At 26.1% G+C, this 15,448-nt stretch overlaps 2 protein-coding genes across 3 annotated transcripts in view; both read left to right on the top strand.

The window, feature by feature from the left end:
• The first annotated feature begins 152 nt into the window (after positions 1–152).
• LOC141531728 (small ribosomal subunit protein uS8A) lies at positions 153–2,339 on the top strand. Its single transcript, XM_074249678.1, has 4 exons — positions 153–263; positions 501–635; positions 714–879; positions 2,144–2,339. The coding sequence occupies exons 2-4, from the start codon at positions 503–505 to the stop codon at positions 2,235–2,237; spliced, it is 393 nt and encodes a 130-aa protein (XP_074105779.1). The 5' UTR covers positions 153–263; positions 501–502; the 3' UTR covers positions 2,238–2,339.
• Positions 2,340–3,601: 1,262 nt separating this feature from the next.
• Positions 3,602–15,448, top strand: part of Sdk (sidekick cell adhesion molecule) — a 35,865-nt gene continuing 24,018 nt past the window's right edge. The window contains exons 1-2 of one of the 2 annotated variants that reach the window (XM_074249829.1): positions 3,602–4,289; positions 4,474–4,852. In XM_074249829.1, coding sequence (XP_074105930.1) covers positions 4,756–4,852 — 97 coding nt within the window. In that variant the 5' untranslated portion in view covers positions 3,602–4,289; positions 4,474–4,755. Of the gene's footprint in view, positions 4,853–15,448 lie in introns of both variants that reach the window. The other variant, XM_074249828.1, reaches the window with a different exon arrangement.

Here is a 15,448-nt window from a genome sequence, read left to right on the forward strand (position 1 = left end):
GCTAACAACAGGAATAGTTAATAATAATAACAACCAGAGTATAGTTCATTTCCAATTTAATTTTGACAGCATGCGCCATCTGGAAAAAAAAATTATAAAGTTATTTTATTTCTTCTCGACTGTCGGTAAGAAATTAGAGACACATGATTGGTCGGAATTCATTTCGAGGGCTGGTTCCAACGAACGTTCACTGCTAACGTCCTTTATACACGAGCGAATTTTTCGTGTCAATCGGTCCGCGGTAAACAAAAATTAAATCGCAGGTAATCCATGTTTAATTAAATAAATAAATTATTATTTTTCGTTTTTTTGGTAGAGTATTTATCGCTGATTAATTTACGATTTATATTTTTCACCCTTGGTATTTAATTAAGTTATTTACCAATTGTTAAGTAGAGTGCTATTAAGTGAGGTTATGATCTATCACTTGCCCTGCAACGTGACGTGCATTGTTTAATTATTTTTTTGTGTACTAATTTATTTTTTATCGTTATTCACAGCCATGGTGCGAATGAATGTTCTCAGTGATGCTCTCAAGAGTATTAATAATGCCGAAAAACGCAACAAGAGGCAGGTACTCCTGAGACCCTGCTCCAAAGTCATCGTCAAATTTCTTACTGTGATGATGAAGCATGGTAATTTTTTTTTTATTTATTTTATTGCTAATTTTCTTTTTAGTAAAATTTTGTATTGATTTTTTATTTTGATTACAGGTTACATCGGCGAATTTGAAATTGTTGATGACCACCGTAGTGGTAAAATTGTTGTAAACCTTTCTGGAAGGTTGAACAAGTGTGGAGTTATTTCTCCAAGATTTGATGTTCCAATTACTGACATTGAGAAGTGGACGAACAATCTCTTGCCTTCTCGGCAATTTGGGTAATTTTTATTTACTTTTTTATAATACTAATTTTTTAAATATTGAAAAGAATCACACTGAAGATTTATGAAAATTAAGTTAGCCGACATTAAAAAAAAATTTTTTTTTTTAATTTCAATTAAACAATTAAAAAAAAAAAATGTCACATGTAAAAAACTTTAAAAACTACAAGTGAAATTTTTTTTAAATATATTTTTAGTTGTAATTTAATTAATAAAAAAATCAAAAATTTTTAGACTTTTGTTAACTTCAGTGTCATGAAGATTTTAGTTTTTCTAATTTTTTAAATATATGATAAAACAATCACACTGATAATTATTTAAAATTAACATTGTTTATTCAACTTTTAGATTATCTCTTAGTATCTTTTTTATCAAGTATTTTCAAACATCTCTTTAGACGATTTATAATATTTAAAAATTTTCTATGTTAATAAGTTCAATTTTTCTTGCAAATTTTGAAGTATGTTGAAATATATTACATTTTGATAATACTAAAGCTAGCCCACTTTTCTAGTTTTTTTTTTATTTATTAAATTAGACCAAAAATATATTTTTTAAAAATTGCATTTGATGTTTTTCAAGTTTTTTAAAAATGAAATTTAAAAAAAATTTTTTTTGTAATAATTTTCTCATTAAAAAAAAATCATAAAAATTTTTAGAAGTCGACTAACTTAATTTTGATTTGATTTTGAAGTAAATTATCAAATTATCTTATTTTTTAACAAGTATTGTATCTTATTATTTAACTATTGTTGTGTTCATTTTTAAAGATTTTTGAAAATTTTGATAGTTATCAAATTTTTAATTTTTTATAATTGATTTTACTAATTAAATCTAAAAGGTTAAAAAAAAAAAAAACAATTTTTTGAAAATAGCGATAAAATATTAAAGCTTAAACTACTTAGTGTTTTACTTACGAAGTTTTATTAAATATCTTAACCAAAAAAATTAAATTTATTATCTAACATAGCCAACTCAAATTTTCGAAATTTATTTAGATATATTTAAAAAACTATCAAGCCTTTTATCAAAAGTTGCCTTGGTGCTCGTACTACCTTAAATAATTTCACAGTAAAAATTTAATAATTCACTCAAAGAGTTGTAACTTCTTTTTATTATTATTATTATTTTTTTAAAATTACTTTTACAAGCTATAAAATAAATAGTTCCCTAATTTCGTTAAAATTTTATATTCAATAAAATATTATTATGAATTATCATTAATTATTAATTCTAATTAATATAAATTTTTCATTTACAGATACGTTGTGTTGACAACCAGTGGAGGTATCATGGACCACGAAGAAGCAAGACGAAAACACTTGGGAGGCAAAATCCTTGGATTCTTCTTCTAAATAATTTATAAAAAAAAATAAAACAAAAAAAAATCTTGTATCAATTTTAATTATTGATTTTTTAATAAAAAATCAGTGAATGTTGATGCAAATTAACAACTATATCATTTTTATTATTTGACAAATCCTTTAATTCATTAATCTAGCATCAAGTTTTTCAATTCGAAACTTTGTAGAATTTAATATTCTTGACACGTGATAATTCTTAAAATTTTTTACAATCAATCAATTGTTATAAAAAATATTTTCTTAGAAATTCGCACTTGAAATTTTTTTAAATTTCTTCATGTAGAATTTTTTAATTTTATTTAACAAATAAATTTGTTCCGAAAAATTATTTTTAAAAAATGACACTGAAGTTGGCAGAAATGAAAAATTATTCAAAAATTTTATAATAATGCAATTATTAAAAAAAAAATTAAAAAGTTTTACATGTGAAAATTTTTAGAAACATTTTTTGGTTGTAATTGATTTGTTATCAAAATTTTTAAAATTGACAGCTGATGGCTAACTTCAACATTATTTTAAAAAATTGAATTTTTAATTTTTTTAAACAATTTTTGCTAAAATTTGTTAGAAAAAAAATGATTAAATATCTGCTAAATTAATTTTGATATATAACATTAAAGTTAGCTGTCGCTTAGCAATTTTTTAATTTTTTTATAACAAATAAATTATAGCAAAAAAAAATTATTAAAAAAATGGACTTGTAAAAATTTTAATAAGTTAAAAATAATTTTTAGAACAATTTTTTTTGTTAAAGAAAATTAAAAAATTGTCAAGTGTCAGCTAACTTTAATGTCATTTTTGATATATATAAATTTTATAATTATTAAATTTTATCAATTTTATAATTATTATAATTCAAATATTTTATAATACTGAAGTTAGCTGTCAGCTGTCATTTTTAAAAATTTTTTTAACAAATCAATTACAACAAAAAAAGGCTTCTAAAAATTTTCACTTGTAATTTTTATTAATTTTAACATGTAGAATTTTTTAATTAATTTATTTTAATAATAATTTAATTGCTATAAAATTCTAAAAAAATTTTTAATGTCTGTCAACTTCAGTGTCATAATATTTTATAATTATATTTGAAAAAAAAAAAATAAATAAATAAAAATCACCTGTTTGATCTGAGAAGTAATAAAAACAGTTAAGAGATGTCGCTGGTAGTATACTTGTCAATTTAAAAACTAATCCCCGCTCTCGAAAGTAAATACAGCATATGGTGTATGCACCTTAGCGAGGATTGGTCGGTGAATCTACCAATACAAACCGAGTTACTGCCGTTGTGTATATTCAAGTTACATTCCAAACTTCTCAAGAAAGAAAACGAGTCTTTGACGTGCGTTCGGCGGGATTCGCGTTCGACAACGAGCTCATTCATTAACTATTTATTTCACGTACTCTTCATCACTTTACGTACTCGTAAATTCAATTACACGTACCAGCAAGTAAATTAATAACCATCAAGAATAATTAAAAAAAAAAAAAAAAAAAAAAAAAAAAAACGTTAGTGAATGTAACAGTTTTTATGGAACAATAGGGTAACGAAGCCACAACCTGATGCCAGGTAAAAAGAGTCCACAGGGTTGCCAGGTTTATGTTTGACTGTATTCCAGGTGAATGTGTGTTTAAAGCAAAGTGATATATTTTATGTTTAAATAACCCAGTGATTATTATTAAAAAATTAAATAATAAATTATTTATTGTGCTCTGGTTTTAAAAAGTGAAAGTTATTAAATATTTACTTGAGAAGAAATATTTATCTCACGTAAAGTATTGAATTATTTAGAAAAACTGATTGTCAATCTACCCGATGATAATAATCACATTATCCTTATGGTTATTTAATGACTGTAATAATAGATAATGTAAAAAATATTTATTTGTGTCATGAACGTCAATTTGACATTTCCCGGATGGAGAGCGAGGAAGAAATACAATTATTTTATTAAAAAATAACACAAATAAAATAATTACAAAATTAACGCTAAAGTAATAGATTAATTTAAAAATGAAGACACGCAAATTAATTAGAGACAGGTGATTATTACTATTATTTTTTTATTTACCTTGGAAACTATTTCCTCGGCGACGACTTGCAGTGATTGTTTATCTAAAGATTTTTTACGTCACGTCTCTTAAATATTTATTATGTATTATTTTTATTTAATTTAACGAATTGTTAATTGTACCAGAAAGAAAAATAAGACTATTTTCTTCGTAGATTGTTGGTGAGATTATTTGGATTGTGATAAGTCTAAAAAGGAAGTCGACACTGCGTTGGACAATGAAGAGAACTCGGTGGAACCGTTTCAGCGTGTGAAAGTTCGGGAGTTCTTTTATATTGTTATTTTAAAGGAAAAACATACATTATTTATTATTTGTTATAAAAATAATTGTTATTGTTTTATTGGTATTATTTAACTGTGTTACGAGGATATTTACTCATAATATATATGACCAAAGGATTGACTTATTTGCGACAAAGGACGCGGATTTTTTAAAGATGACTATGAGGTCGTCTGGAGGACGAGTTCGAAGACTCGTTGCTCTTTTTATGGTTTATATTCTTCTCAACACGGACAATATTTCTGGTGCTGCTGGTAAGTTTTTATTTTATTTTTTCATTCTTTAAATATTTCATTTTATCTTTTATAAATAACTAAATAGATGTTTACTTAATACACGATACGGTAATATTTTTTTAGTTACTTATCTTTACTAGGAAACTATTTAAACATTAGCGTATAGTAAGGTTGTAATATAAAAATATTCATTGAAGATAAAATGACGCAGAGGATAAAATAATAATAATAGTTTACAATTCAGCTGAATCATCAATACCAATTTCCACGGCGCTTATTAATGAAAATGAACTTAAAAATAATTTAGTGGAGTAAATATCCGGAGAATTTTAATGGGATTGAAGAATAAACTTACTGGGGCTTTTAAAAATGGAGAAACAAGAACTGATATATGAAAACATTCACCACGCCCTAGAAATAATACTTAAATCCCCTTTAGCAACACCGGCTATCAAATAGAAATAATCTAACCCCGATTTGGTAGCAGAAAAAACCGCAGAACGAGTAATCTCCCCAGAAAATTTTTTTTCTGGGTCACAAAGCCGCATCTGTTATGCTGAGAATTTTGAATTGATTATTAACGAGGTGTTTCACATCTGCAACGTAAGCTCGTTTATATATCTATATAATAATTGAATGGGGTGCTGAAGGGCGCCAGAGTATCGACGAGTGAGAGAATTTTAGCTGGATACCTAGTATCATAATTGAAAAGAAGAAGAGGAAATAAAAGAATTAGGATGAAAGAAGAAAGTAATTGTGACTTTAATTACGATTTATTACGATGGTTTAATCCGTCAATTAATGAATTGAGTTAAACTGTTGACCTGGAACACCGTAGGCGTTAGTTTGGACAGTTTAGACACTTGTCATAAACGCCTGCAAGTGTTTATTCATCCGGATCAGATGTCATTTTATTTCTTTGGACAAGATAATAAGAGCGAGCCTCGAATGATTGCATCAGGAATTACTCTACTAGTATATAATATAAGACCTAAGCTTTAATCTTTCATTCGGTGGATTATTTACACACTTAATGTTTACACGTTGTGTGTAATGTGATGTAATGTTTTATTTTCAGGTGGTTTGAGATAAAATAAAATTATTAAGGTAAAGAAAATAAACCTGGTATGTCGATTAACTGGTATCATACAGAATCGAGGATTACGCTTATTTCCTCCAGCATGTTCGAGGTCATCTGGTGTAGATCAACAGCCAGCAGTAGAGTTTCATCGCATTATATCGGCAATTAGTTGGCATGCCAGCAACAAGCAACAAGCAACAAGCAAACCTGTCTCACCGCTTGTATGTGACTCAGATGAGTAGAGAGCCAAGTAAAGAAAACGTCTTCTACTAGTAACTAGTACTCATCGTCTATTATCATTCTTGATCGAGAACCTGATTCTCTCATCCGTGAAAACCATAATATAATACTTAACAGCTTTACTTGTTTCTATACCTTCGTAGACAACAAAATACCACCGAGTATGTAGTCTGCGAACTTGAGATTAAGAACAAGTAATATAAAATATAAAATATTATACAAATAAAATGAAATATTTATAAGAAGTTTACTCGAGACAGAGCGAGTGGCGTAAAATAAAATGTAAAGAAAAAAAGAAGAAGAGGAAAACGTTTTGTTTAAAAAAAAAAAAGAATATTTTAAAAAGAAGACAATTGGATTTGCGTGATTCTACACGCCCTCCTTACTTTAATCACTCGTTATATTGAGTACAACGTATAGCGTAGCCCTTATCCTGTCCTTCGTTCTCGGAAACATGCCAGGAACGCTAACGCGTCGTCCGCCGGATATATACCTCCCTCGCCTCAAACCCCTCTGGTACCTCTAGAGAACCGCATCGGTCTCGTTTTTACCATTCACCTGCGTTCTATTCACGTAGAATAAACGTACAATGTCTTTCCCACCGTATAATTCTGATGTTCCACACACTCTTCTTGACGCCGATGTTTTTTAAAACCCATTCCTACAATTTATACAACTGGAGATACTAAAAATTAACCTAACCCGAAATATAAGGTAAAAAAATTGTGTCTTAAAATCATTTCATCTTAAACTGATGGGTATAAATTTTTATTTTAGACTGAGAACATCTGCCCGTACGGAAAATATCTTCACTTCCGAGTAGTTTTTCTAGTGAGTAGAAAAAAGATACATACTAAAATATCTACTCGATATTTATAGAACCATTAATTATCGTTGACACATGTCATAGAAAAAATATCAATCTTTAATTCAACGATGAGAACAAAATTATTTTATTTATCTAATTATTTATTTCAAGTTATGCTGGACAAAATAAATTATATCTCAATAAGGTAACAGAAGATGATCTTAGATCCAGCCAGTGACGAAGAAATCGAGAGCTTCGTGGCTGGGAGATCGAGGATTGGATAGAAGAAAATCATGATATGATGATTTTAAAAAACTATACGACGTCGAGTGGAAAACTGGATGTGTAGTTACGCTAGAGTACTTGTATGTATTGTAACGTAAGAGATATCCACTACAAACTTTACCACTACGGCTCAGCTTAAACTATTAAGTGTGTAATATGTAACAGTAGAAGTATACAATATAATGCAGTAAGCTATCTAATGTTGATCGCAAGTCTGACGATCATCTACCGTGAAATGACTCCACTCGTTCGATGATACATTCGTATATATTACGATACATTTTGTTGGGTCTTATGAACTTTGAAGATGAAAAAATCTACTTGTGAAATTTAAATACTTCTCAAGCGTGTAAATTATTTCTTCACATTATTTTTAGAATCAACCGATAAAAGTTTGAGTAATAGATCAACTTAAAGTAAATTTATTACGGAAATATAAAGGGAGTCATTGATATCGACGCTTTTATGAGCGAATTTTCTGATTCCATTTTTTTAATTTTTTTAGTGAATGCAAAAATATTTTAAATTTAGAAAAATTATAAAATTAATGAAGAAATATGTAGTGTTGTTAGAAATTTTTTTTGTTAAGTACATTATATAGAAAAAATTATCTACAATTATGTTTTGTAATTTTTTTTTAGACAATTTTCTTTTTAAAATTCTAAAGAAAAGTACGACTTGCAGTAAGACATGCATATAATTGCAGTATTGGACAAAAAATTTTTTAGATTTTTACTATTTAATTTTTTTAAAATGATAAATTATGTTAATTGTTTTGAAAAATTAATAATTAGGGAATTAAATAATTTTTTTCTTCTAAAATTAATAATTTGTTAAAAATATTATTAATTAAAAAATGAATCAGCAATTAGAAAAAAAATAATATTAAATTCTATAAAAAAAATAAGATGACACTGATGTTTATACATTAGAAATTTTTTTATAACTTAATAGCAATAACATTATTACGAAAAAATTTCCACATATGAAAATTAAAAAAAATTATTAGTGGAAATTTTTTTAAGGATTTTTTTTTTTCATTGTGATTGATTTGTTATAAAAACTTGAAAAATTAATAGTTGTTAGCTAACTCCAGTATCATAAAAATAAGCAGTTAAAAAAAAATTTGGAGTAGTAAATATTTATAAAATTGAAATTTTTCACAATTATATTAATAATAATTAATTTCAGGATACATGAATCAAAAAGAAATTTTCTGAAAAAATGAAGTCAGACGCTTATTTACCAAAAGCGTCGATGTAATCCTGTTATATGATGGATGCTGGATATATACCTACAATAAATCTCCATCTATATAAAAGTTGAGCTAAGAAAGCAATAGATTTTATAAGAGTATGGAATGCAATGAGCAGACGTACATCCAGCACACGTGTTTGCCATCTACAATATTTTCCAAGTAAAAGTACCAGCTCGTCGACTTGACTTTACGTGCGTATATACTCTTATGAGCCTTTAATGCGTAAGCTGTAAGCTGTTGCGGGAATACTTAAAGTACCCACATACACAATTACAATTGACTAACGTGTACAAGAGTAGAGGAGGAAGAAAAGGGAGGGAGAGATGCCTTGGAAATGAGCAAGAGGAACAGAATGAAAAGGCTGATCAAGAAGTAGTAAGTGTGCTCAGTAGTGGCATAGGCAGTAAAGGGACGAATGAGGAATAATAATAATAAAAAATATAAGAAACAGGAGTTTTAAAAGAAGAAGGAGTAAGAGAGCCTTGCCGGGGGCGGTCACTGGCCCCGAGACCACGATACCACGAGACATTCTACTCTAACTCCGATATCTTGGTCCTTTTTTACTCTTTCTTCAGAGATTATTCCTCTTTTTTTTACTCCTCTATCCTCTATCTATACCTTTGTGGTCTAGCGTCACGTTAGTCACCACACGTTTGTTCTAAGACGGCACAGGTTGTTCAGATGGAAAAATAAAATAACCCACCATGGCAACTTTTATTTATTTTTTCTTCAGTTTGCTGACTTGCTATGCTATGGGTTTTTAAAATTTCCGTAGTATTGGAGAAAATAATACCGTGCTGGAGTTAGAAGTTGGAGTAAAGCCAGTAGACCTTTATGCTCACAGGAATATCGATAGACCAATTTCTTTAGGTAGCTTACTTATACTCTTTATTATTATTCTATACCGAGTCTAAAAACAGTTTATGATACAAGAGAGAAGAGAGAAGAGAGAAGAAAGCTGTGACGAAGAACACGATTACAGAGAAACGCCCTTTACTTATATTAGTTATTTTCTGTGGCAAGTTCCATATGCAGTTCAAGTTTACTCCACTTACATTATTCTAATTCCTTTGACACGGAGGCTTATGCCAGGCAACAGCTGGGCAATAAAAAATCTAAGGAAGAAATTAAGTTAATGAAAATATAAACTTTAAAATAAGAATAACGATTATTACCTTGTTGGTTTTATTTCAGAATAAAATACCAGTCTTAGGAAGAAAGGGGGAATTTTGTGAAAACAAGATAAATTAACAGATAATTTAACAAGACGTATTTTATAAATAATTGTCTGAGAATCTGGATTTATTTTTAATAGAGAAAAATTATATTTAAACTGATGGAATTATTATGCTGGTTGTTTTTGAATGGACTTTCGCTGCGAGGACAATTAAAAAAAAAAAACTTACACTTTCATTTGTAAGATGATGATTAAATTAATTACAAGAGTTCATAAATTACAATTAATAGAGCAAATCACGTTGGATAATAATTAAGAACATGTGATGCAATTTTTTTTCTTATTTTCCTTTTTTAATTCACAGATTTAAGTGAATAAGTGATGATGATGATGATGAATATCTATGTCGAACCAGACAATTAAATAATTGTTGATGAGCTAATGGCTGCTATCATACAGATCACCGACCGGAATTTCGCTTCAGCCAATCTGAGCATAAAGAAAGTTTTATTCAGTTAATACTCACAAGGACTTTCGTTTTTGCACTTTCCGGCTATTATTTGTCAGACAGTTTCCCTTTAAGGGAGCTGCAGGCAGATGTTTCGGTTTAAAGATACATCGGAAAATTTTATTGTATACGTCGGAAAATTTTAGGTTTGGATTTAACGTGGGAACGCAACTTTGTTTTCTTAAAAATATTGCTATTCAGATCTTTTATTCTGTGATTTTTTATTGTTGAAATTCTCATTTTATAGGGGACAAAGTTTCTTTCAATCTGGACACATACACAAAAAAAATTACTTGTATCAAGTAAATAGTTTTAAAGAATTTCATTTTCTTGATTTGAGTTACAAAATTCTTAAACTAAGAAATTTTTATTAGTTTAAGTAAATTTTACTTGATTCAAGAATTTTTTGTTTTGATCCAAGACAATTAAATTCTTCAAAATTATTTTTTTTTAGTTTAATTTTGTAATGAAAAATTTAATTTTTACAATTTTTAACATAAATATTTGAATTTAAAGCAATATTTTTTAAAAAAATAATTTTTTGGTTTAAAAATTTTTCTCTTGATTCAAGTTTATTTTTTTTCTGTGTAATTTATAAAATATCATTTATAATTTTTCAGAAGAAATTTTTTTATAAAATTTTGTAATGAAAAATTTAATTCTTACAATTTTTAGCATTAATATTTGAATTTATAGCAATGTTTTTAATAAAATAAATAAAACAATGCTTTTAACACTAATAAGGCTTATTAAAAAGATATTTTTAATACAAACTCAAAAATTTTTTACATTAATTATTATTTAAGAATATTTTTTATAAAATATAAATAAGAAAACTATTTAAAGAGAGTTTAGCGGCAAAAATAGTGCAGGGGAAAGAGCATGTAAATCACAATTCCATTTAAAGTTAAAAAGTTATTTTGTAAAAGTTTCAGGTTTTACTTCCGGGGTTGTTTCTAAGAAATATCAATTTATATAGTTCATTTTCAAACTTAAAATTAAAAAAAAAAATTGTCAAGACATAATTTTATTTTTTTTTTTTTTTATAAAACTATTTAAAGTTTTTTCAACTTTCATATTTTCATGAATTTTTTAATTGTTCATTTAAAGTAACTCTACTAAGATTTTAATTGTGTTAAAGTAGGCCTCATTACCCGACTTTTGTTTATGGTAAAAGTAACCTTTATCTGTTTATATTTAAAAAAATATACTCGGATAATAATTAATATCAAAACTCGTCGACTACACTAAAAAATTTCTTTTAAAAAAATGGGCATTGTTAAACTGATAGGAGGATTTATTAACTATGAATAATTTAATTTACTTGAAGGCAATTATTTAATTTATTAAATTTTAACAAATATTTTTTAACACTCAATAAATATTTATTTGGAAGGAAAATACATTTATTAATAGTTAATAAGTATTTATTAATAGTTAACAGATATTTATTAACAGTCAATAAATATTTTGTTGAGTGAATTTGTTTCGCTTGCAATGTCATATGATATGAAGATTGTTTATAAATAAAAATCATCTTCATAAATTATTTGCATTAATTATATTACATTATAATAACGTTTATTGTAAAATATCAAATTCTATCACAGCTCATAATTATCTTTTATATTTTTAAATATTAAAAACGTTAATTGATTTAGTGAATTGAATTATTATAATGTATTTCAGCTATAGGGTTATAAAAAATGTCAAAAGAAAATTGCTATTTTCGCTTTTTATTTTAAATAAATATTTGTTAACAGTTAATAAATTACTTATTAACTGTTAATAAATATTTGTTAACTGTTAACGAATATTTATTAACATTTAATAAATCGTATTTAAAAAATAATTTATTAACTGTTAATAAATATTTATTAAATCCTATGAAGTTAAAAAATCATTTGTTAACAGTTAATAAAGCTTATTAAATACAAACAAATCCTTCTATCAGTGTATGACAAATAATTAATTTGTTGAAAATTTTTCTCCGAGTAAATTTCTTGTTGAAAAAATTTTCAACAATATCTTGTGAACTATTGAAATTTTCAAAGATATAAGCTCATCTCGATGTTACACTCATTGCGACCTTTCATTTGAGTACCCACATCAATTTTTCATATATTTATATATATTAAGTAAATGTATATATGAAAAAAATATAAAAATGCATGTGGGTACTCAAATGAAAGCTCTTGATGAGTGTAATATCAGGATGAGCTTATATCTTTAAAAACGTCAAGTTTTAAGAAAGTACAGTGCAATTTAACAAAATTCATTATTTAATAAAGCAAAATGTTCTTTATTTATAGTTTAAAAGCTATAGCAGTCACATAGTGACTGCAAGATTGCTATTTATAATTAAACTACAATTATTTTTTCGGATCATTTTACTGTTGAAAAAAAATTAAAAAAATCTATACTAAAATTTGCATGATCGTTCACAAAAAAAGAAATTTTAAACGCTCAAAATTATAAAAAAAAGTTTCAAAATTTTCAATAGATTTGTTTGTAAATAAAAAAAAATGTTCTAACTTTTAAACAATAAATTTATGAAAAAGAAATTCTTCTACTAACAAGTTAATTTTTTGTCGTAATAATGCCCATTTTTTTCAAAAGAAATTTTTTCTGAATATAAATCATAAAAATCTCTTAGCTTGGTTTTATTATTAATTTGTACCTGGCGCCTTATTTAATGATAAAAAAACTTATTTAAAAAAAAGGGATAAAAATCTGAAAAATTTTAAGCACTTAATTTTATTATTTATTGTTTTGTCGGTTTATATATTACGCAAAAACACGTGTTCATGTTAACGCGTTACTTATATATGTTCCGGATAAGATTTAAATGTATATAAACATTTATGGATCCGTTTCAAAGAGTTTTAACATAGATTTCAGTAACTTTCAACATAAATCAACTCACATTTTTGACACCGCTCATGTTAAACTAACATATATAGATTTGTGTAAATTGTTTTTTTACACCCAATTTTTGTTGATTTTCATTAAAACTTTTTTATTACAGAGTAAGAAGATAAAGTAAATAAAAATTATAAATTTTTTTTTTTGTTTAAAAAAGTTCCTAAAATGTAAAATGTACCTAAAAAATGAAATTCAATGAGACAAATTGAAAAACGATTTATATAAAGTCTAAAGTTCACTCAACTTACGTGAAATTCTATTAAGTAAAGTTGGCAGAAGAGCAGCATAAAAAAGGGAGTAGAGTCTGGAGGGACGATTTCACCACGACGATATCGGGTGTTTCCATCCTTTTCAAACTGCTGCTACGCGGCGAACGTGTCGGTGATGGAGCAGCGAGGAAGTAGAGTACGGAAAAAAGGCAAGACTGATAGGCTACTTTGAGACGAAACACAAGAGAGACGGATGAAAACGCTGCAAAATGTTGCGCATTGCGTCTTACTTCCCCAAAACTACATACAGCAGGAAGCTAGCTGGATAATTTACAACCACGTGTTAACTCGTGAATTCTCTGCATTCTAGAGGTGATCAACCTTGTATTGTTCCGGAAAAAAATCTAGTTACTACAATTAGAAGCCGTTTATCAAATAACGAATAGACTTTCTTTAACAGATTGGATTTTAAAAAATTTTGCAGTATTTTAGCAAGTATATAAATTTAATTTATTTTTTTTAGGGTAAATAATTTTTTTTTATTTTTTATGATCAAAAATAATTAAACTGAAATTTTTAAAGACGGAAAAATTTTTTTTAAATTGAAAAAAAAATTCCACTTTTTAGAGAAATAAAAAAAAATGTTTAAATATTTTTTTAGTATAAAATTTCATTTTTTTTTTTTTTTAGCCAAAAATCGCATCTTATAAAAATTATATTAAATTTAGATAATACACTGATATAAGGATTTGTTTATATTTAATAAGCTTTATTAACTATTAATAAATTATTTTTTAACATCGTAGGATTCAATAAATATTTATTAATAGTTAATAAATATTTGTTAACTGTTAACAAATATTTAATTAAAATAAAAAGCAAAAATAGCGATTTTCTTTTGATACTTTTAATAACCCTATAGCTGGAATACATGATAATAATTAAATTCACTAAATAAATTAACGTTTTTAATATTTAAAAATATAAAAAATAATTATGAGCTGTGATAGAATTTGGTATTTTACAATAAATGTTATTATAATGTAATATAACTAATGCAAATAATTTATAAAGATGATTTTTGTTTATAAACAATTTTCATATCATTTTTCATTAAAGTTAGCTGACATTCAACAATTTTTGATTTTTTGTTATTGATTGAATTAGCATTAAAAAATTTTTATTGATAAAAAAAATTTTAAGAAAGTTTGACATTGCAAGTGAAACAAATTCACTCAACAAAATATTTTATTAACTGTTAATTAATATTTGCTAATTATTAATAAATACTTATTAACTATTAACAAATGTACTTTTTTCTCAAATAAATATTTATTGAATGTTAAAAAATATTTATTAAAATTTAATAAATTAAATTAAATAATTAATCGTTAATAAATCATTCTATCAGTGTACTAAAGTCAGCAGATGCTTGATAATTTTTCGGCTTTATTTAAAAAATAAATCATAGTTAAAAAAAATATATATAATCATAATTTTTTTCAAATTTCTACATAAATAATTTTTTTTTCATTCTAATTTATTTCTTAAAAAAATGATCAGATGTCTGATAATTCCACTATGATAAAATTATTGAAGGATAGTGCTTTAAAAATTTTAACCTCTGGCGTAAGTAGATATATTTAAGTCAACTAAAAAAAAAATTTGAATTAAATTTATTTATCCCACATAAATAAATTATAAAAAAAAATTAATTTGTGACAAATATTTCTTCTTTGATCTATTTGACAATAACCCGACAATTAAGGTATTTATAACACTCCATATATATTCTATTTAAATAGATATTTGAATAAACGAAACAAAATGTTTATTTTTTCTATTTAAAGGTACAAGCTTCATAACGTATGTTATGAATGAAAATACGAATAGAAGATGTCCCCAGTGCTAATGTATACACTTATGTATATGTACTTATATATCAAGCGGAACTCGAGTATGCAGCTGTTCTAGATGATAGGGCGGTGAATAGCTAGACAATGAAGGGTGCTCGAACAAGTCGATATTATTATATATATAAAAAAGGGGTTGTCCAGGTGTTGCGAATGTCAGAATCACCGTTACATTACCCGAGATAAGAAGACGTCGTGTGAAATTAATTA

The sequence above is a fragment of the Cotesia typhae genome, unplaced genomic scaffold (assembly GCF_013202065.1).
Source record: "Cotesia typhae breed Kobodo isofemale line unplaced genomic scaffold, CoteBio_Ctyphae contig_50, whole genome shotgun sequence".
Lineage (NCBI taxonomy): Eukaryota > Metazoa > Arthropoda > Insecta > Hymenoptera > Braconidae > Cotesia > Cotesia typhae.

Bases quoted from the DNA above. Each gene is read 5' to 3' on its own strand.
- LOC141531728 (XM_074249678.1), top strand. From the start codon at position 503: ATGGTGCGAATGAATGTTCTCAGTGATGCTCTCAAGAGTATTAATAAT. The intron at 636-713 runs GTAATTTTTTTT...TTTTGATTACAG, and splicing joins TACTGTGATGATGAAGCATG to GTTACATCGGCGAATTTGAA. The intron at 880-2,143 runs GTAATTTTTATT...TTTCATTTACAG, and splicing joins TTGCCTTCTCGGCAATTTGG to ATACGTTGTGTTGACAACCA.